Source organism: Panthera leo, chromosome C2 (genome assembly GCF_018350215.1).
Source record: "Panthera leo isolate Ple1 chromosome C2, P.leo_Ple1_pat1.1, whole genome shotgun sequence".
In the NCBI taxonomy this organism is placed as follows: Eukaryota; Metazoa; Chordata; class Mammalia; order Carnivora; family Felidae; genus Panthera; species Panthera leo.
In genome coordinates, this window is record NC_056687.1 from 67222251 (window position 1) to 67245847 (window position 23597).

At 36.2% G+C, this 23597-nt stretch overlaps 2 protein-coding genes across 11 annotated transcripts in view; one reads left to right on the forward strand and one right to left on the reverse strand.

The window, feature by feature from the left end:
• The window catches only part of IQCB1 (IQ motif containing B1), a 63076-nt gene extending 49629 nt beyond the window's left edge, over positions 1-13447 (reverse strand). For 2 of the 8 annotated variants that reach the window (XM_042955596.1, XM_042955588.1), the window contains exons 1-6: positions 13328-13429; positions 12783-12865; positions 8265-8374; positions 7870-8032; positions 5751-5880; positions 1107-1200 (exon numbers count right to left, since the gene is read on the reverse strand). In XM_042955596.1, coding sequence (XP_042811530.1) covers positions 1107-1200; positions 5751-5880; positions 7870-8032; positions 8265-8364 — 487 coding nt within the window. In that variant the 5' untranslated portion in view covers positions 8365-8374; positions 12783-12865; positions 13328-13429. Of the gene's footprint in view, positions 1-1106; positions 1201-5750; positions 5881-7869; positions 8033-8264; positions 8375-12612; positions 12752-12782; positions 12866-13322 lie in introns of those variants that run through there. The other 6 variants (XM_042955594.1, XM_042955591.1, XM_042955590.1 and 3 more) reach the window with 6 other exon arrangements.
• Positions 13448-13544: 97 nt separating this feature from the next.
• Positions 13545-23597, forward strand: part of EAF2 (ELL associated factor 2) — a 35723-nt gene continuing 25670 nt past the window's right edge. The window contains exons 1-2 of one of the 3 annotated variants that reach the window (XM_042955334.1): positions 13545-13618; positions 21805-21899. In XM_042955334.1, the coding sequence (XP_042811268.1) occupies positions 13582-13618; positions 21805-21899 (132 nt within the window). In that variant the 5' untranslated portion in view covers positions 13545-13581. Of the gene's footprint in view, positions 13750-21804; positions 21900-23597 lie in introns of those variants that run through there. The other 2 variants (XM_042955333.1, XM_042955335.1) reach the window with 2 other exon arrangements.

A 23597-nucleotide genomic window follows, 5' to 3' on the forward strand; every position in this document is an offset into this window, starting at 1 on the left:
TCATGAGGGAAATACAAATCAAAACCACAATGAGATACCACCTCACACCTGTCAGAATGGCTAAAATGAACAACTCAGGCAACAACAGATGTTGGCGAGGATGTGGAGACAGAGGATCTCTTTTGCACTGCTGGTGGGAATGCAAACTGATGCAGCCACTCTGGAAAACAGTATGGAGGTTCCTCAAAAAATTAAAAATAGAACTACCCTATGACCCAGCAATTGCACTAGTAGGTATTTATCCAAGGGATACAGGTGTGCTGTTTCGCAGGGGCACGTGCACCCCAATGTTTACAGCAGTTCTATCAACAATAGCCAAAGTAGGGAAAGAGCCCAGATGTCCATCGATGGATGAATGGATAAAGAAGATGTGGTATATATATATATATATATATATATATATATATATATATATATACATACAAGTATACTTGCTGAGTATTACTCGGCAATCAAAAAGAATGAAATCTTGTCATTTGCAGTTATGTGGATGGAACTAGAGGGTATTATGCTAAGCAAAATTAGTCAGAGAAAGATAAATAGCATACGACTTCACTAATTTGAGGACTTGAAGATACAAAACAGAGGAACATAAGGGAAGAGAAGCAAAAATAATATAGAAACAGAGAAGCAGACAAAATATAAGAGACTCTTAAATATGGAGAACAAACAGAGGGTTATTGGAGGGGTTGTGGGGGAGATGGGCTAAATGGGTAAGGGGCATTAAGGAATCTATTCCTGAAATCATTGTTGCACTATATGCTAACTAACTTGGACGTAAATTAAAAAATAAAACTTTAAAAAAAATTTAAAAATTATCATTAATCCTTATCTTTGATTTGCTAAATAGTAAGAGCTAAGAAAAAATTATATTTAAATAATATTTAAGCAATTTTCTCCTTAATATTCACATCGTCAATGTTGACTATTTAAAACTGGAATGTACAGATGGGCTTTTATTTTTGTGTGTGTGTGGTTATTTCAACGTAGTTCCATTTAACTGTGGTTATCTGTATAGTTAATGAGATATTTATTTTTGAAAAAAAAAAGCTGTTAGCAGGTACTTTACAATGATTATCAGTTACCTTAAAAATCTTTTCTCTTACCATTTTGGATGAGTTGAACATGGCCTCCCAAAAGCCAGAAGAGAGAATCAGTCACAATTTGGAAAAAGCGTAGTAATTCATCTTTTTCTTCCCCCTTAATACACATAACACAAACACAAACCCAATTTACTTTTCTGTAATTGCTTTATTTAAAAAAAAAAAAAAAGAAGAGAAACTTCTCTCGGGGGGAATCAAGAGAACCTGGTTGCTGGATCTTACTTAGTTATTTATGATCTTGTAGCCTTTAGTTTCTTAATTTATAAAACTTGTGTTACAGGCTGGCGATACCTACCTACTCTACTTACTAGAGAAATGGTTGTTACCCAGAGGTCAAATGAGACAATATATAAACTGTATAAGAACTACAAGTTGATATATTAGGATTTCTCAACACTGGCTATGCATCAGAATCACTGTGGAGCTTTTTTTAAAATTAAATATAGTATATCCATGTACAGGCTTTAACCCAAACAATTTGAATCTCCAAAGTCAAAGTCTGAACATCTGTATTTTTACAAAGTTAGGTGGCTGATTTGATTATGCAGTTAGGTTTGAAAATCACTGTTATATGCAAATGTAGATGTCAGCATGTAAAGCATTATTATTAGCACATTTCAGTTGCAGCTTCTAATCTATAACTCCATGAGAGCAGAGACCAAGTTACTTGGCTCTCCATTAGACATTCAGTGTCTAAAAAAGTTCCAAACATAGTACGTGTTCAATCAGTATTTATTCTACAAATAAATGACAATTTTTTCTGATTCTTCCTTTCTGGAAAATAGGGTGATTAGTGTATTAGAATATATGTCATAATAGCAAATAAGAAACAGATTTTGTTCACAATTCTGTCATTTACTGGCCATGTAACTTCAGTGGAAAGTTGTATAAAGGCCACTAATTTTACCCAGGTCTTAAATTTGTACTCTAGCACAAAAGTAACAATCACAACAGCAAAGGCATTATGATTGCAATGATTATTATAATAATAAAAGCATGTTCTTCCTATTATTTTAGCACAGGGTTAGGTAGGTGCTTAAATAGACATGTGCTTAAATACAACAACAATCAAAAAAACCAAAATCTAAAAAAGAAAGAAATGTCGCATTAGGTCAAGAAATACTTTAGTCCAGTAAAGTGCCTTTGCCAGTTTCACCAAAAGACACAGCAGAAAGAGCGTGGTAATCTTCATTGTTGTCAATCTCAAAGAATAGTGCAGAGCCCTTAGACTTCCTTTTTTCCTTAAAAAACCCATTAGATAATGCCACCCATAAATTCATGGCTTCTGAGACTGGTTAACAAAATTTACCCTAAGTCACTTCAAAATTTTGGGGTAGGTATTTTTCTTATGGCAGTATGTAAATGTATGTGTACGTGTGTATATTTTAACCAGTTTGCAGTTTAGGCCAGATCATTCTGTGTATGTCCCACCATGTGATCTAATACCTATATGTCAGCTAATTAAAAAAAAATTTTTTTAATGTGTTTGGTTCTTTAGACAATGAGTTTGGCTTTTTTTTTTTTAATGTTTATTTATTTTTTAGAAAGAGCACACATGTGAGCACATGAGCAGGGGCGGGGCAGAGAGAGGGAGACAGAGGATCCAAGCAGGCTTCACATTGTTAGTGCAGAGCCCAAGGCACATCTCAAACTCACCAGTGAACCGTGACATGAGCCAAAGTTGGATGCTTAACTGACTGAACCACCCAGGTGCCCCCAATATTTTTTTGATTGGGAAACACTTAGGTAGATAAAACTTATAAATTCAGTTTTCTTGTAATCTTTTTTTTTATTATTTAAGAAAGAGAGAGAGAGAATCTTAAGCAGGCTCCACACTCAGCACAGAGTCTGACATGGGGCTCGATCCCACCATCCTGGGAACATGACCTGAGCCAAAATTAAGAGTTGGATGCTTAACCGACTGAGCCACCCAGACACCCCTGTAATCTCCTTTTTATCTATTTTCATTTTGTTCTGTGGTAAAGTGGCCCTCTTTTGCTGTAGTTTACCCCCTTTAATGTATTACTGAAGGAGTTTTCCTTTCTATACAAATACCATAATAAAGAATAGGAAAGTATTATGAAAAGTTTTAAAGGACTACGTAAATGAAAAGACCGTAATTACTATTGCCCCTAATATTAAATAAAAATACTCTCAAGAAAACATAAAGCTGTCTTAATGGTCTGAGCTATTCATGAGATAGAAATTATTTTACAGGGACGCCTGGGTGGCTCAGTCAGTTAAGGGTCATGATCTCACAGTTTGTGAGTTCGAGCCTCCCCATCATCAGGCTCTGTGCTGACAGCTCAGAGCCTGGAGCCTGTTTCAGGTTCTGTGTCTCCCTCTCTTTCTGCTCCTCCCCCACTCACACTCTGTCTCTCCTTCAAAAATAAACAAACCTTAAAAAAATTTAAAAGAAGGGTGGCTCAGTCGGTTAAGCGGCCGCCTTTGGCTCAGGTCATGATCTCGCGGTCCATGAGTTCAAGCCCCACGTCGGGCTCTGTGCTGACAGCTCAGAGCCTGGAGCCTGTTTCAGATTCTGTGTCTCCCTCTCTCTGACCCTCCCCTGTTCATGCTCTGTCTCTCCCTATCTCAAAAATAAATAAAACGTTAAAAAAAATTTAAAAGAAAAAAGAAATCATTTTACAAAGGAGAAAACAGGTACAGTGAAATCAAGTCATCTGCCCAAGAACCCATAGTTAATTTGTGGCACAGCCAGGAAAAGAAATCAAGTCTAACACAAATTCCCATAGTTTGTGCTGCTTTAACTGACTTGAATTAAGTCTAGAAATATATAAAATTTATTTATTGCTACCAACCTCAAAATGCCAATGGAGATGCTGGAAGAATTTGTGACCTATTATTACATAGAAAGCCTATATACTCTACTACTAAGTTAAATTCTCTGTCAACAATAGTTTAAAACAAATTTTTTTTAATGTTTACTTATTTTTGAGAGACACACACACACAGTATAGGCAGGAGAGGGGCAGAGAGAGAGGGAGACACAGAATTCAAAGCCGGATCCAGGTTCTGAGCTGAGAGAGCACACAGCCCAACATGGGGCTCGAACTCACAAACCGCGAGATCATGACCTGAGCCGAAGTTGGATGCTTAACCAACTGAACCACCAAGGTGCCCCTGTCAACAATACTTCTTATACTCAAACTACTATCTCATCCATATTGTATGTCTCATTCAATTTCATTCATAATTTTTTAATTTGTTGTTTTTTAAATTAAAAATAGAGCTGTCTTATGTTTCCTAAAGAAATATCTAAATATCTTGCCGACTTTATTAGCCTAGGTGTTAAGTATAAGACTATGTCTATTCTTTATACTTCAAGCACCTCAAATGAAATTTAATATCCCTTGATGACCCAGTTATTTTTCTTCATAACTCCCAAAAGTTGTTAATCTGTTCAAAATTTAATATAGCAGTAGGCCAAATGTACATATAGCCAAGAAATATTACAAGATAAAGAAGTTTCAGCTGTGTACACTTACGACTTCTTTAAGTATTATAACTAAATTGATCTGATATTCACAGAACATTCCACACAACAGAGTTCACATTCAAGTATACAGGCAGTCCTTACTTTTTGCATGGTACCATGTTAAATGAAACTTGTGCCATATCAAAATCTTTACATGTTTCTGATATGCATGAGTTTCAATCAAGATAGCACTGTGCAAAGCAAGGACTGCTTGTAATGAAACATTCACCAAGATAAAAGTGCCATAAAACAAGTCTGAAAAAATTTCAAAGGATTGAAATGATACAGAGTATGTTATCTGACCACAATAGAATTAAAGTAGAAATTAGTAACAATAAAATATCAAGAAAATTCACTCATATGTGGAATTTAAAAATAAAACAATCATGGAGGGAAAGAGAGGGGCAAACCAAGAAAGACTCAACTATAGAGAACAAACTGATGGTTACCAGAGGGGAGGTGGGTGGGAGGATGGGTTAAATAGGTGATGGGGATTAAGGAGTGCACTTGTGATGAGCACCAGGTGTTATATGGAAAGTTGACTCACTAAACTGTACACTTGAAACTAATATTACACTGCATGTTAACTAACTGGAATTTGAATAAAAACTTTCAAAACAGAAAATTCTCAAATATTTGGATATTAAGCAACATATTTCTAAGTAATCTGTGGGTTAAAAAAAAAATAGTACATACAGCATTTAGCACAATCCACCCAAGAAATACTTGCTGGACTTAGTAAGCCCTATGTTTGAGTTGAAATATTTTGACTACAGAAGATCTGAAAGATCAAATAGAAAGTTCACCTTTATTGTTCTGTGCCACAGAAGCTATTAGAAAAGTACTGGGCCACAGAACAATACTTTCCTCTACTGTTAAGTAGGTGTATTTTAGAAAGATGCTATGGAAATAAATGTCTATGGGTGCTGCTCAAAGTTGAGAAGCAAAGCAGATTCTTCAAAAAGTCATATGGTACACTTCAGCCAGCACTTTAAAATTTCACACATAGAGGCTTTTTTGGTTATAATTTCAAAAATGTTTGGATCCACTATTCTAATTGTACTTTCAGCCAAATACTGCACATGTGAAAAATAATGTGGAACATCTTCTCAAGAATTTTGGCTATTAAAATCCTGAATAAACACATATACCTTAGCTGCATTGATGAAACATGTTTGCAATCGCCTCCCCAAAACCAGAAAATTTTCTGCAGCTGATGGAAGCAATTCATTGTAAAATTCCTCTGCATCTTCTCCTGGCTCCAAGCCCACACAGCAATGACTAAAATAAGAGCACAAGTCTGTGACTGTTTGTGTTAATTATAAATTTCAGTTGAATGCTAGAGCTTCTATAGACAACACTGTGCCTTAATGAGAATTTTTAGTTATCTCTTTTGTTGTCAAGCCAATAAAGAACTTTTGCTGGAAAATTAGCATTACAACTTTCTGGAGAAGTAAGTCCAGTGGTGTGAACTTTGTACTGAGAGCTAGGACTCATATGTCCTAAAAACCTACTTGTCAGCTTTTTGGGAAACAAAATACACCTGATTCACAATAAAGAGAAACAAGGCAAGTTTTCAGTGAATGAGCTATAAACACTCTAAAAGCAATACAATACCTTGGGAGTCTAATTCATGAAAAACATTTGTGTTGATACCTTTGAGACATCTGATAGCTGAAAAATACCCAGGGTAGGATTAGTCTACAAGGGACAGATGAAGAAATCAAATACTCTAATACCAATTCTACTCTCCAATAGATCTATTTTCTTAAACTGCAAAATATCTGACTACACATTCCTTATATCAGAAAAGTAAACCACAAAAACCTTGCTTTATTAGGGACACTTTACAATTTATGTTAAAGTAGATAAAGTCATTTAGAGAAATGAGTCCTCTTGAAACTTCACATAAAAGTCACTCCCTAGATATGAAATGGGTATATTCAAAGCTCTTGATAATAAAAAGTATTGGTGTAGACTAATACTAACAAGAGTCCCCAACCCAAGACTGATCTCTAATGAGTAAACACTGCTGTTACAGGCTTTTCAACATGTGAAGATGACACTGATAAGCAATAGTGACTACATATGAGTATGCTAAAATTTAGCTGGTTGACACTCAATGTACTTTTGTTTTTGCACATCAATCCTAAAATTTATGGACGAACATTCACATGTATCAGTTTCTCTTTTTACTTTCGTTCCTAAAAATTATTTAAGAGTACCTACTTTGATTGTGGACATTAATTTAAAAAATTATGTTTTTTGTATATGCACAAACATGGGGATTTTTTTTTAATGTTTTTATTTATTTTTGAAGGAGAGAGACAGAGCATGAGCGGGGGAGGAGCAGACAGAGAGGAAGACACAGAATTCGAAGCAGGCTCCAGGCTCTAAGCTGTCAGCACAGAGCCCGATGTGGGGCTCAAACCCACAAACTGAGATCATGACCTGAGCTGAAGCTCGACGCTCAACCGATTGAGCCACCCAGGCACCCCATACGTGGGGATTTCTTAAGACTTGGATTCCACCAAGATATGTGTATCTGTTAATAGTTTTTTCTAACTATACATGTTGAATCCAGCCTTTATGTAGTAACAAATTAGGAATGAGCAATTTTGAAAGGTAAGATTCCAATTAGTAATACAGGTGTTTAGTTACTTAATTAGAAAGTGGCTTAGGCACTGAGAACAACTGGTTTATTTTATTATCTCCTTTAAAAATAAAAGATTTTGATCTTCTAAATTTTATGGACAGGATTTTGGTTACCTAATGAAATATACAATTGAGATAGCTAAATCAATACAACATAAAATGACTAGCTTTTGTATCTGTTCTCCTATAGTACTTTGCTTACATCTTTCATCTTAGCACCTATTTCATTTAGCCTTGTATGATAAAGTCACATGACTGTCATCCCATGTCTACTGTAAGTTTTTCCAGTATAGAACCAGTGCCTTAAAAATCTTCATTTCTTCATATATTCCTTAGTGAATAAAGAGTCTGTTAAGTACTTGGGACTCAGTGGTGAGCAAAAGACGTGATCACCATCTTCACAGGACTTATGTAGCAAAATTTTAGATAGTGAAATATTCACCAATACAGTTACAAAGAGTAATATATGGTATAAAGGAGGAAAAGTACAACCATAACCTACCACAGAAGGTTGCCAATTCTTGTTAAGCAGATGAATAAAGAGAAGCAAATGTTGAAAATGAGAATCTACTACTATATCCCTCAAGAACAGGAGGACTCATTGCTTCATTTTACCTTAATATCTGTGTAAGCTGGGAAATTGTAGTCCAACCACCCTGGATTCGAGAACAATCTTGACTGAGGACCAAAAGGCAATACTGAATGAGGTCATAACAATATATATCTTGTTTTATTTTCTTCAACTCTGAGCTTCCTAAAGGTGTGTTGTTTATTATTTCTAAGGCAAAAGGAAAGAAGATATACTTATTTCTGCTCAATAAATCCAAGACTTTTATATTTTTATAGTTTGAATAATAACTAAACTTACTTTAAAAAGGAAACATAGCACTTTCTTATCACAATGTTAAGATTTTTCTGAACAAATCAGAAACAAATGCTAAAACTATACCCATGATGGAATTGTTTTGTTCCTTAAATAGTGTTAGCTAATCACAAAAATATTTTCTTACCTTTTAACTTCAACAGTATAATAGGGACATTCTGCTCAGGACTGTTTGCAACTTCGGCAGCTAGAGATAAGATCCTTGGGTCTGTACCTGTTGGTTTCATTTCTTATTGCCTATATTTTAACAGAATCAGAAAGATAAAGGTCAAACAGCCCTAAAACATTTGCTCCCTAAGTAATGTTTGAAAAATAGTTTCAATATAAAATTTGTTTTGTTTGCTTTGAGAAGTGAAGGATAGATTTTTCAATTTCTTCCTTACAGGAGATTCTAATGTTTCTAATTGGAATACCTATAAAGAGCTAGAGACTCCTATAACTTACTATGACAGCTACAGCAGGTATTATTTATCGCGCACTAGGAGTCAGGAACAGTGCTAGATACTCCACATTCACTCTCTCTAATCTGCACAATAATCCTGGGATAGAAATTAATTTCTTTGATCATAAAAGAGACACTGAATGTGCAGAAAAGAGCTAACATAGCTTGAGACAAAGTTGGCCCTTGCCTGATGCCAAGACTGGCCCCTGGCTGGTGAACTTGGATTTCAGAAGGGTTTCCACCATTCCCTAACAAGAGTGGCTCACTGTACCTAAAGTATTTGTGAAAACAATGTGATTTATGCAGAATGCCTGCTCATTCCAAAAGCTTGGAATTCTGGTACTTGGTAGTAGACGATGCCTATATGACCACCTCCAATAAAGACCCTTATCACTGAGTATCTAGTGAGCTTCCCTGGTAGACAACACTTCAAAATGTGACAGTTCATTATAGGAAGAATTAAGTGTGTCCTATACGAACCTACTGGGAGAAGACTTTTGGAAATTTGCACCGGTTTTCCTCTGGATTTTGCCCCATTTGCCTTTTCTCTTTGCTGATTTTGCTTTGTATCCCTTCACTGTAAATCACAGCCACAAATACGACTATATCCTAAGAGGTGTCAGCCCTCCCAGTGAATCACTGAACCTTGGGTTGGTCTTGGGGACCAACACACAACTCAGAAATGGGACGTAATTATAAGATAACAAAAGCTTATTAATAAATAGCATAGTAAATCAAATTATCTTTGTTATTATTATTATTATTCTCATATTAGTGTAGTCTTGGCTTCAGGAGTAGAATCCTGTGATTCATAACTTACATACAACACTCAGTGCTCATCCCAACAAGTGCCCTCCTTAATGTCCATCACCCATTTTGCCCACCCCCCCATCAACCCTCAGTTTGTTCTCTTATGGTTTGCCTCCCTGTCTCTTCTCTTCTTGTTCCTTCCCTTCCCCTAAGATCTTGTTAAGTTTCTCAAATTCCACACATGAGTAAAATCATGTGTTATCTTTCTCTGACTTATTTTGTTTAGCATAATACCCTCCAGTTCCAACCAAGTTGTTACAAATGGCAAGATTTCATTCTTTTTCATCACCATAAAATCAATTACCTTAAAATTAAATATAAGACACATCCCAATTCAATTTGCTGTTTACCACACTCAAAGCTCAACGGTATCATTATTTAACAAAAAGTACAACCTTCACTTACAATAAAAGCCAACATATATTAAGTATTTTACTATGAACTAAGCACTGTACTAAGTGCTTTTGCACACATTATCTTACTTCTCACAAGACTATGAGGTAGAGGCTGTAATCATCTCATTTTACAGATATGAAAAATAAACTTTGAAGGAACCTATCATGGTTCCACCAGCATCTGGTGGAGTCCGTATTCAAATCCAGATCAGTCTGACTCCAAAGTCTGTGGTTTTAGATACAATGTTCATTATATTCCCTTCCATGTAAAATAATAAAAAACACAAATGACATACTTTTAACTCACTTATTTTTAGGTATTATTCTTCAAAATTGGCACCAAAACTGCCCTTTATATTGGGGAGTTGGCCATAAAATAAGCATCGAAATGTCATCCTTTTTAGGTAAAATATAAATCATTAAAATATAAATTTTCTGAAAATATTTCAAAGAAAGTCCAGCACAACTCCTGGTGTCACTCCTGTCACACAGTAGGCATGCTACTTCCCAAGAGAGTGGATACAGTTATCTCACTCTTTCCAATGGTTGCATATGCTATCTTCCTTTGTAAGAGTGCATCAAAATATATTTAAACCATTCCCTCTACTGGAGGTCATTCAGAGTATGCTATTACCAGCAATGCTGCAATGACTATGAATGTACACATCTTTATGCACTCATGCTAGTATCTTGCAGGATGAATTTCCCTTGAAGTCAGATGGCTGGGTGGCAGGATATAAATTTTTTAAATTTTGATTAGATGGTACCTTTGAAATATGTGTTTCAAATTATACTTCCTCTAACAACATATGACGGTGTTCTTTTTACTATGCCCTCACTGATACATACTGCTATCTTATACATTTCTACCAATCTACTAGATGGAAAATGATATCATCTTTAATTTGTATTGCTTTGATTATTAGACAAGTTAGGCACATTTCATGTTCACTGGTTATTTCTTCTTTAATATATTTTCTATTCATATCCTTCAACAATTTTCCTACTGGATTATTCTTTTGTAGAAGCTTTCAGCTTTTCATATATGGATATGAACCTTTACCTTTTATACTAGGTGTAAACAATTTATGTCATTTATTTTTTTTAAGTTTCATTATGGTGTCTTCACCACAGTTTCACAATTTTCACGTAGTCGAATATAACAATCTTTTCCTCTATGACTTCTACTTTGGTATCATTCTTAGAAGGGTCCTCCTTAACCCTAAGAGTTGAAATACAGTCTCTTAGACTCTTAAATATGGAGAATAGAGGGTTACTGGAGGGGTTGTGGGAGGGGAGGCGGGCTAAATGGGTAAGGGGCATTAAGGAATCTACTCCTGAAATCATTGTTGCACTATATGCTAACTTGGATGTAAATTAAAAAAATAAATTAAATAAAAATTTAAAAATAAATAAATAAATAAAATATAGTCTCAACTTTTTTCTGGTGCGTTTATGGGTTTGTTTTAGTTAGATCTTCATTTACTTATATCTTTATATATTCAATACACATTTAAGTTATTTGTGAATGGTGTAAGACAGGAATATAACAATATTTTTTAAGTTAGATGAGGATATAGATTTGTGGAAAAGAACAAATGCATACAGCTGTTATAAATTCCTGAGGTAATATGTCATCAGTAGACCTAAACAAAGCAATGTGAAATGTCACTTGGGGTATTTTCCAACTCTATTTAGTTCATTAACCTGTTTGGTTAGGTTTTTTCGGTTTTTTCTTTATTCCTGGACTCGTACAACCTGGTTCATTTTAATACGTTTGGTGAAAATTCACACTAGAAGGTAAGTTTCATGACAGCAAAGCTCAGACCATCCTTGGTGGCTGCCTTCTTATCTCTCTTGTTCACTACCATATTCCCAGAGACTAGACTAATGCCTTTGCCCATACCTGGTAAGTATTTAATAAACATATGTTGAAAGAATGAATGAATGCACAAACTTTGGGCACTCCAAAAGTCAATTTCTTGACTCTGCTTTTCTCTTTATTAGGATTATGGAAACCTCAGATTTCTAATTGGAATCTTTTTCATGTAAAATAGGCTTAAAGCACTGTTGTTGCACTCTGGCTAACATAATAAAAGATCACTGAAACATCATCATCACCAAACGTGTGTAGAGCACTATGTTAGATACATAGATCACAAACATTTTATACAGGACAGAGTCCCTGTTCATGTGTCGGCTGGGAAAGAAAAGTACACACACACATACGTATATGTAAAATAATTATATAAAATATTTTAAGTGCCAAATAGACGACACAGATGATAAGAAAACAGACCAGAGAGTCAGAGGACTGGACTTCTCTGAACCAGTTTTCTTACCAGTAAACAAAATTCCTACTTTCTAGAATAATTCAAGATTTAGAAAAGAAAGCAGAAACCAAGGATGTTTCTAAAATGTTGCCAGATAATAGAGTTATACTTCAATAACGATAACCATTTGGAGAGCTTTATGTGCTGTGAATTGTTTTAAATCCATTCATGTATTAATTCATTTAACCCTCTTAACAACTCTAAGGAATAAGCAGTATCATTCCCCCCACCCCTAATTTTAACGATGAGTATACTTTAGTTTGCATGAAGTCACACTGTAAAGTATGAAGCTAGGGTTCAAACCCAAAAATTCTGGCTCCAGAACCTGAAGCACTTAATTACCACACCAAACAGTCTGAATACACTTTATAAAAGAATTTACACAAGCAGATAGGTTTAGGGAAACACATTCACCTACTTGCCTAGAACAATAAATTGACAAATTTGGCTACGGTATAGGTTAAGCAACGGGGTAGAGTTTGATTACATACTTACCCTGAAAAACAACCACCCGTTATGGCAACCATCTGTAAACTCTCTCTTGGGTGCTTCTCTTCTAATATAACACTTCCCTCATCTTTACCATTAAACTCATGAACTTTTGACAGGACAAAAAAAAAAAACAAAAACAAAAACAAGTATTTTTGAATTATTAATGCTATTACCCTGTTGCACAGCACGAACTCTGACCTTGATCTTTTGGGAATTTCGTCTTCCTGGTCGTGCCGTTTACTGCCTCCAAAGATCACTGTGAAGGAAGTAAATAAAAGAAGGCTACCGAATGCAATCTCGTTGCAACTGATCCTAAACACCGTGATTTCCAACTTGTAATCTTTTCCCCCATCCTCTTCATCCCGTCTCGATCCTAATACTCCCGAGAACTTCCTCTGGAACAGAAATCAGGAGTTGATTGCCCAGGTAACGGCGTCGCCTCCAGGCAAGTTCAAGGTCTGAGGTCGCAGGCTCCTTCATTCCGGATTCTAGACCCAGCTTCCGCGCTACCAGGCCTTGGGGCAAAACACCAGGCCTTGTGCCCCGCTTCCGCCCCTCCCCGGGCCTCAGTTTCCACTAGACATCTCCACAGAAAAGGCACAGATACTCCCGTTAGGAACTCCTAAGCACCGGGATACTTGGCCCAGAACCCCACCAGGCCTCCCAGCACCCGGGACTCTCACTCTCCCCAGTCGCCACCTCAGGCAGGTTACCTCACCCTGTCTTCGCGTTCTTCCTCCGAAGGACCCACCTCCCACCACGCACCTCAGCTGCGCGGCCTTTCCCAGGCGGCTTGCGTCGCAACGCGGGAAGGGGTCTGGAGGCGGGACCAGGATCCTCGGAGCTAGGGGGCGGGGCGCCCTTCTCCACGCAGCCAATCAGCACGCGAGAGGCTTCTGGGGGGCCGCGCGCGTCGGGCGCGGGGCGGAGTCTGGTGGCTGCCCCGGCCTCAGCAAGTGCAGCTGCTTCAGGATGAGGTGGCAGATGACAGTGAGCGCAGGTGGCGGAGGTAAAGTCAGAGCCAGGGGATAATGATGAATGGAGCTGCGGGACCCTCGCGCATCGATCATCGCGAGCGGGTTCTCAAGTTAGGGGAGAGTTTCGAGAAGAAGCCGCGCTGCGCCTTCCACACTGTACGCTGTGAGTGAGGACGATCCCCGGGAGAAAGGGGGACCTCTGGGGATGGGGACGTGGAGACATTAAACTTCTCGGAATTGTGATCCCACAAACCTCCTTACTCTGCTGGAGAATGGGGTGACCGGAGCTAACCGCTGTCCTGCCTGGAGTCCTAGGGGTTTCGTGGAAGAAGCCAGAGTTGAGCAGGTGTCGGTTGTAAACCCTGGGCAGAGAGATTCAAGTGAGACCAACAAGCAGAAAGGGAAACTTTGTGGAGGAGATCCGCAGGGGTGACTGTGGAGACGACGTGACTGGTGTATAATGCAGAGGTGATAGGAAGGTAGTTAGGTGACAGATGGAAGGATGCAAAGGGCCGAACAATTATGCAGGGTGAAGGTAGTACCTTGAGGCTGGTAGGGAAATATTCCTTCCCTTCTTCACTTTTTCTGTCGCTGACTGATGAGAGTTCTTGTTTAGTGTGTTCCTGGGTAGGTATTCTAAACCATTCCAGTAATCTGTAGCTCTTTTGGACCCCTGATTTCGTTCACCTACCAAATACTGATTATCAAAGTCTTGGAGGGTGTGTTATGCATTTCTTTTTTAGAAAGGTATTTACTTCCCTATGATCTCTCCTTTTGATTTCCTTTTGGTTGTCCTCTGGAAGTAGTTCTGGTAAATTACACTCTGTAATGTTCAGGTAGAAAAAGGATCTCTTTTGCTTTAATAGTTGGATGGTATAGATTCCAGGAAGGAAAATATAGCATATTATAATTTGGTATGTAAAACATTTCATTCTTTGCATAATAACCCTCAGAATTATAGAGCGGAAAGGAAACTTTGAGATCTTTGAATCATAACCTCTTATTTTTCTGTGGCAAAATTGTAAAGTAGCTATTTTTTCACTTCCTTTCCCCTGTCCTGTTCTTCTTTAGTGTCTCATCATTCCACCTTTCTCACTCATCGTGTTCTTAGACTGTCCAGAGATCTTCATGGTTTTTGCTCTGAGATTTTCCATGTTTCAATCAAAACACCCCATTAAAACTCAACTTTCTTGAGACACCTTGGTGACTCGGTTGAGCGTTGGACTTCGGCTCAGGTCATCATCTCTGGGTTCATGATTTCAACCCCATCTCTCAGGGTTGCTGCTGTCAGCACAGAGCCAGCTTTGGATCCTCTGTCCCTCTTTCTCTCCATCCTTCCCCTGCTTGCACTCTCTCTCTCTCAAAAATAAACATTAAAAAAAAAAAAAAAACACAAACCCTCAACATTCTCCAGAAGTTTGGTTAAGTTGTAGATGATCTAATTAAAGTAACCCAGGGTAAAGGTATAAAGATCAATGGGTTTAACTCTCCAAGAATATATTTACATTTTATGAAAGGGTTTTGTTAAGCAAAATTAACATCCAGTTGGTAGAATAAACAGGGGAAATATTTGTCAACAGATCTTCAACAGTGTCCTTTGTTTTTTCTGCTTTGCGGTTCTCTGTCGTCCAAGGTTACCCACAGTGAGACAGCTAGTGCTAGCTGTGCAGTTTCTCTCCTTCACTTCCATTTTCCAAAAGTGTGATAAAGCTGATAACCTGGTTTCTCCATGCCTTTCTTGCAAATAGTACCTCCTCTCTCCTCTTTTTTCTCAGGTTTAAAGTAGCCTTTTAGTGATTTTTCAAATCATAAGGTTTAAGATTATAAAGATTTGCTTAAGAATAAATTTTTGCATAATTTGGATATACTCTTTTAAGGGCATGAATCACAAAGAGGATAAAATACAGCTTTTGAAAGGCTCTCTGCAGGTGCTTCAAAGCTTTTCATTTATAAAAGTTCTCACCATGCTGGAATTGTGCCTTTCGAGTCAGAGAATCAGTTGATCTGGCTATAACAATGAAAAAAAAAAAAAAAAAAAAGACAAAACAACCATAGGAATAACCATCACAATAAACCCAGATATTTGAATACACGCTTAGTGCTGTGGAAGATATTAGAAAAGTTTTTGGCCTTAGTTTTTTTCTTGTTGAAGCAGGCAGAATCTTTCTAGATTTATTTGAATAAAACCAATCATTATCCTTGAGGACAGTTTCATCTACCTTATGATCCTCACTCTTAATGACTCAGAGTAAGGGATGGAAACTATAGAACAAGAAATCTTACTTTTATACAGGGCAAGTGGACCTAATTTATAACAAACACTCAAGTCAGTGTAATCTGGGAGAAAGTAATATTCTACGTTTATGTACAGGGGTAATTATGCCTGCCTAATATTTTTAACAAAACAGGTTGCGAATTCTGGCCTCCACTACCAAATAAGTAATGTACCTTTTGGAACATTCTCTAAACTTTTAGCCTTCATTTTCTAATATATAAATGGTAAGGATTAAATAAGATTGCATAAACAACCTGGCACAGTCTTTGGTGCATAGAGAATAAATAATAGTTACCATTATCCTTGAAGGGGTATATTCATGTGTGTATGAGGAGTGCCAATGAATGTCATTTACTTAGAGTTTCAAAAAGCATTTATCAAGGCTTGGCAATAAAACCTAACGCAAAGATAGTCTGGCATGTGGTAGGGAAGACATGGGATGTTCTGTAAGTGATAAGCTCAATGTTTAGCAGCAGATACTTCACTGGGTGGAAGAGTTTGAGTAACAGGACCCACTAGAATAAATTTTGAATTTGGGCTAGTGCTAATTTTACAATTTCTATCTAGATAAGGTAATAAACATTGAAATTCCTAAGTTTGTAAATGATACCACTTTTTGCTTGACAGTAATTGATGAACTCATGGTCAGTGAGGAAGATTGAGCCTTCATGTAGAGCCACTCCCACAAAAGTGGTTGTTAAGCTTTGGTGTGAGCAAACATTAGAAAGTACATTAATGAGAAATTGGATTAAAATTATATTTACAATTAATTTTTTCTGATAAATGTGGTATATTGGAAAGGATATGGGTTTTCAAGTTAGTTGAATTAGTTCAAATAATAGGAAGTAAATTTATGATAGTAATTGTGATTCTTTTTTGAAGATATTGACATTATGTGACACTACAGCCAAAATAATCAGAAAAGTGATCAACATTGATTGAAAAAGTATTAATACAGAGTAGGAAATGTTTCTCTCCTCTATATGTAATACAAGTAATTGTACTGTAAACCTGAAAAAAATAACATAGAAGAAGGATATCCACAGTGAATAAATAAATGGTAAAATTGGTGGTGAGGTTTCCAAACCAAGGAGAACTGAAAGAAATAAACTATGTAGTCTGGAATCATAGCAACCTAGAAAATACATTTGATATTTGGAAACATATAGAAAACATGAGATTACTTAACAAATTCTGTAATTCTAGAACTATACTTAATCCATTGAAACTCAAAAGTTGTATTCTTAAAAAAAAACTTGTTTGAAAGTAAATAAAAGGCAATACTAATTAATATAACAAGTAATAAAAAGTAGAACTTATTAATTCTAGCAGTAAAATAATTAGAAATGTAAATAGGTTCAGAATAGTTTTGATAGATTTATTGACTATGAGTTCATGCTTATCATTGAATAAAGCTATAGATATTTTGGGTATATTACTATCTCTTATAGTTGTCTCATATTATAGACATCTATAGAAAGGCTTCAGAGACTTGTGAATCTCTTGAAATTATACAGTATTTGATATGTATGTTCATATATGCATTTTTTCTGTAGAGAGGATTTATGGCTGGTCTATAATTTTCATCAGATTCCCATAGGGACTTATGACTATTCCTCCTCTCCTAACAACCCCCGCTCCCCTGCCAACACACACAAAAGTTAAGAACTCTGGACACATATGTGGCTCAGTCGGTTGAGCATCCGGCTTCGGCTCGGGTCATGATCCCGCGGTCTGTGGGTTCGAGCCCCGCGTCGCGCTTTGTGCTGACAGCACGGAGCCTGGAGCCTGCTTCGGATTCTGTGTCTCCTCTCTCTGACCCTCCCCATTCATGCTCTGTCTCTGTCTCAAAAATAAATAAACGTTAAAAAAAATTAAAAAAAAAAAAAAAGAACTGTGGATATATAATAAGGCAAAGAGGCTATATGAGTGGATAGAGTTTGTGGCTTGAGTTCCTGATTTGATTTTTAACTGGCTCCATTACTTTAGCAGAGTTTCCCATTAGTAAAATGTGGGTGAGAATAATCAATTCAAAGAATTGTTGTGAAGATCTAAAGTGATGATATGTTACAAAGAAAAATAATCAGTTTTAAACACTAAAACAGAGGTTATAGATTAACAACCTGTTGGCTGAGTTTGACTTTAGAGATGCTTTGTTTGACCCACACAGTTATTGTTTTAGCATAAACTAGTTGTAAATATGTAAAAATCAAGATCTTTTATACAGAAATCTGGATTACCAGCTTCTCTTTAAAAAATCAGAAGATAACCTGGCCTCACCAAACCCATATTCCTCTTGACAGGAGTTGGCTGGATCCAAGTTGTGGTTGTCTTCTTGAGATTGGGCTTATTCATTCTCTAGGTCACTGTGGTTCCCCACTGATCTGCTTCACTGCCTTGAATTACCTTTCTGGCTTCTCCTCTAAAGCATTATTTAACTGTAGTTAAGCGACAGGTCTCCCAATATTGTCCTCTGTGTCACTGTCAGAAAAATATGGGACATCAAAAGACCCTGGCTTTACTCTAGGATGTCATTTCTGTTAACTATTTATCGTAGAGATTCCTTTATTGTCAAATATTAAGTAATGAGTGCCCTCTATGAGAACAGAAATGTGCTAGTGAAAAGTACAAAACAAATATGGCAGTATCTACCTTAAAGAAATGAGAGTCTTGAAATACAGATTTATCTGATCCTCAGGAGACAATTAGAAAACAAGTCTTTTGCACATAATTTAGCTGAAATAAGTTTATACTTAAAAATAAGTTTGGAGTTGGTTCAGAGAGGGATAAACATATGAACCAGGGTCAATTACAAAGATCTCATATGTGCCCATTATATTAAAGGCACTATGCTAGGAGCCATAACTCAGGAGGAATTAAAGTATGAAGCATTATGTTTTAAAAAATTACAGTTCTGGGGTGCCTGGGTGGCTCAGTCGGTTAAGCGTCTGACTTTGGCTCAGGTCATGATCTCACAGTCCAGTCTGTGAGTTCGAGCCCCGCATCAGGCTCTGTGCTGACAGCTCAGAGCCTGGAGCCTGCTTTGGATTCTGTGTCTCCCTCTCTCTCTGCACCTCCCCCACTCGTACTTTCTCTCTCTCAAAAATAAATAAACATTAAAAAAAATTTTTTTAATTACAGTCCAGTAGGGCATATACAGAAACAGGCAAATAATACCAGGAAGTTTATGTTAGGTTTTGATGAGTGGTAGGTAAATGCTATAGAAGAAGACCAAAAAACTTGAGATTTTGGAGAGTAGAGAAAGGGCCCCACATAGTGACTACTTTAGGGAAGAGGGGACTTTGAAATAGGATTCACATTCTAAGAGCAAAAACAGAAAAGCAGATGGTCAAGCTGTAGCTTTCTGTTGATTGAAAACTAGTTGACTTCAGCAAGAATAGGAGATGGAATAGGAGATGGCTCTGAAAGATATTATGGAAGAAGACATAGTGATTAGATGTGAGTGATGAAGATCGAGGAATGTTTATATGAGTATTTACACTGATGAGCAAAACCTTAAAGATAGTTAAAATTAGGAAGTTGAGGACATTTTAAAACCAACAAAGTCTGTTACTGTGGGTATCCCATAGGCCATGATGATAAATTACTTATATTAAAATACTTTAAGTGGAAGTTACTTCATTTATTATGTATACATCCTTATAAAATGAAGTTCTCACTTTAGTTCATGATCTTAGGTGAGGGACTTGATTTCTTCTACCCTCATTTGCTGTATCTGTAACATAGGAGTATTCACAACTTTAGAGAATGTTCGTAAGGCTACGAGATAAAAGTAATTAAGAAAAAATTTAAAATAAAGTAATTAACACATAAGTTATTGCTGTTATTGTTTTTGTTTTGTATCTTTGTTTATTCTCTTGGCTATTTCTGTCTTCTGCTTTCTACTTTCTTTATTTCCATGATACTCAAGCTCAGTTCTGATTTTTTTCTTTAGTATTGTTGTCTTTTCATTAATTGATATTAACTAACACTTATTTCCCTAGAACTTCTTTCAAGCATCTAAAACTTAACACCTTAATTATTTTTTATCTTTGTCATTACTTTACTGCTACTAACAAACTTCCCAATTTATTTTCAGTCTAATCTTTATCCTCAATGGTACTACTATTGTAAATCAAATTCTTTCATGTTTTTCATATTGTCTATGTATTTTTAATCTGTTTCTTAAAATCTGGAAATAGGCATCAAGATTTGAGAGATACTTATTGCATGTTTTCAGTTCTGAATTAAAGCAACATGAAGAATAAACCATGCTATAAAGAATACTTAGTGTGAATTGTTTATACTCATATGTGCTTAAGGAACATAAGAGTGGATTTCATTTCTTTTCATAGAGTTGTTAAAGAATTAAATATGCAGTGCTAACAAGGTGCGTGGCAGGAAGTGTTCCTTATAAATGTTAGCCATTATAATTGTCATTGAGAAGCAGCGGCCAGCTTTTGTTTATAGACAGCAGATCATTTGATGAGCACTAGAAGATTCTCCTTTCACAAGACCTACCTATTATAGTTCTCTAAATTCTAATAAATGTTCAGTACTTTGGATTTAGACATTTGGGGGTACTTCCCTGTTAATATAAAGATCAGTCTCTTGGGGTAGGGGTAATTGGGAGAGGCCTCTCAGAGGCTAATGTTCTATTTCTTGATCTGGTTGCTGATTACATTCGTGCCACTTTGTGAAAATTCATCAAGCTTATGATTCACATTCTAGTTTGCATGTATGCTATATTTTAATAAAGAGTTAACCTGGGAAAAATGTATGTAACTGGAGGAATTCTGTATCAGAATTATCAGTCCTTAATATGTATTGATATGAATTATTTTTAAATGGCTTTCATATCTTAGAGGTTTTAAACTTGTTCAGCATGTGAAATATCTGAGCACCCTAAATTTCTTCTGGGTAATATATTTTAATAACATCATTTGAATTATGATTTAACTCAAAATGAAATTCTATTTTAAGTATTCTGAAGTTGCAGATTTGGTTACATTTATGTATCCTTTAGTGGCAAATATATCCATGAAAAACTCAAACTTTTAAATTCAGTGATTGCTTTTTCTTAAGTTTTCCAATGAATGTGTATTTTCCACGTATTCATTAATTTTGTATTCTGCTAGAACAGCAGGCAAGTGATAGTAGGCACCCAAGGTGGTTTAAGAAAAATTATGGGAGAAAAAGACTGAAAATTGAAAGCATTCTACTAATATAAGTTTTTAGCAAATTGTGAAAACACTGACATTATGTAGTTTTTAGCAGTGGAACATCTTAGTCTAGGTTGCAGTCTAAACAGGATCCAGAGGGAACATGGTTTGAGGAATACTGTTGTAGAGTTCAGCTATTTCTTTTTTTCTCAGAGTTATATATATCTATCTATATCTATATCTCTATATCTCTATATATCTATATATCTATATATACCTATCTAGATATATAGATATATACCTATCTAGATATGTATATATAGATATATAGATAAAGATATAGATATAGATATAGATATAGATATAGATATAGATATAGATATAGATATAGATATCTCCAAACTGGTTTGGATTTTATTTGTAATATGAAGACTCTCCTAAACCATTTTAATTACTGGCTATTAAAAAATGATTTATCACTCTGAAACATGCTCACACTTTTTTAAATGTTTATTTACTTACTTATTTATTTATTTTTGAGAGAGAGAGGGAGGGAAGCATGAGTGGGGAAGGGGCAGAGAGAGAGAGGGGGACAGAATCCAAAGCAGTCTCTGCGTTGTCAGCACAGAGCCAGATGTAGGACTCAAACTCAAACCATGAGATCATGACCCGGGCCAAAGTCGGATGCTTAATTGACTAAGCCACACAGGCACCCCTTTGATATCCAGGTACCCAGGTATTGTTCCATCTTATAAAAATCCATATCTGTTTCTATTTTTAGATGACTTCAAACCTGCTTCCATTGACACTTCTTGTGAAGGAGAGCTTGAAGTCGGCAAAGGTGAACAGGTGACAATAACTCTGCCAAATATAGAAGTGAGTACTTCCATATATTTGGACTTAAAGGATCCTTTTGCAGTATTTTTACTAAATTTAAATGAAAATAACTGCACAATTCATGTAGTGATAGTTAAAGTAATTAACAAATATACCAAAGCAAAAAAAAAAAAAAAAAAAAAAAAAAGCCAAACACTTATTTTAAGCTATTTCAGGCAAAATAGTCTTAAAATACTTTATTTATTCATTTTTTTTTTTTTTAGAGAGTGAGCACAAGTAGGGATGGGGTAGAGGGGGAGGAAGAGAGAGAGAATCTTAAGTAGGCTCTACACGCAGCACAGAGCCCAACACAGAGCCCAACACTGGGCTCCATCTCATGAGAGTGAGATCATGACCTGAGCCGAAATCAAGAGTCAGACGCTTAACTGACTGAGCCACCCAGGCACCCCTTAAAATACTTAAAAAACAAAACACCTTTGATCCATTTAATAAGTTTTAAGAACTATCACATCAGATGATTTGAAACAATTGGAGGTCTAAACATATACCTATTAAATTATTATTATAAGCCAGATTTTGTACTCTGAACTAGGAATAAGAACATATCCCCTGCCTTTTAGTCTTAATCTGCTATAGCAGAAAGACATACAAATGTCTAATGCTATACATTAGAGCATGTACAAAATTCTGTGCAAGCACATATGTGGAATCAAATATTCTGCCTGGTAGAATCTTGAAAGGCTTCACAAAGCACATGCTATTTGAGCTGAATCTTAAAAGGCAGGTAGAATTTCATCAGGCATAAAGGGAGTAGACTATCCTAGGTAGAAGGGATGTTATGTGAATGGCTCTGATAGAGAAAGAAACAAGAAGTTTGTGGAATAAATGAATTAATGTAAGTTCTAATGTAGAATTTAGACTTTATCCCATAGGTATTAGAGAGCTTTTAGAGGCTTTTAAGCAGAGTAGTAACATGATTGGATTTGTGCTTTTAGAGTGATTTTATCAATAATTTGGGGGAATGAGTTGGAGAAGAAAGACTCTAGGTCTTTAACCAAAGTTTTGTCTATTTAAAAAATTTCCAGATGTTTCCAAGTAACACTGTGAAATACTGTTTACACAGATATACAAATTATTTGTTGTATGGTCTAGTTTTCTCAATCTTTGAGTTAGAAATTTCTTAGCATTCAACTTAAGTTTGTTTCTTTTTTTCTTTTATACCAACTTGACCTATACTCAGAGAACACAAAGACTGTAACATTTTATTTTAACATATAGAGAAAGCACAGACTGAGATTTTTGTCTTTGTGTAATTTTTTAATGGAAATGGTTTTGTGCTAGTTCATCTACATTCTCTTATATGCATTTATGACATTATTTGTCATGATTAGAGGTAGAGCAAGCAAGTTCTCTATCCCCTAGTCGTCTATCTTTTTCTTATTTTTATCAGTCAAAATTATTTTTTATAATTTTTTAATGTTTATTCCTGAGAGAGAGAGAGAAAGCACAGGAGAGGGGCAGAGAGAGAAAAACATACACAGAATCTGAATCAGGCTCCAGGCTCCAAGCTGTCAGCACAGAGACAGCTGGGGCTCAGACCCACAAACTGTGAGATCATGACCTGAGCCGAGCCACCCAGGCACACCCCCCCACCCCCGCACTGCTTTTCTACTGCAAGCAGATGGGGATTTTTACATTTATTAATAAACTTTTCTCAATCACCCCTATCCTTCAATT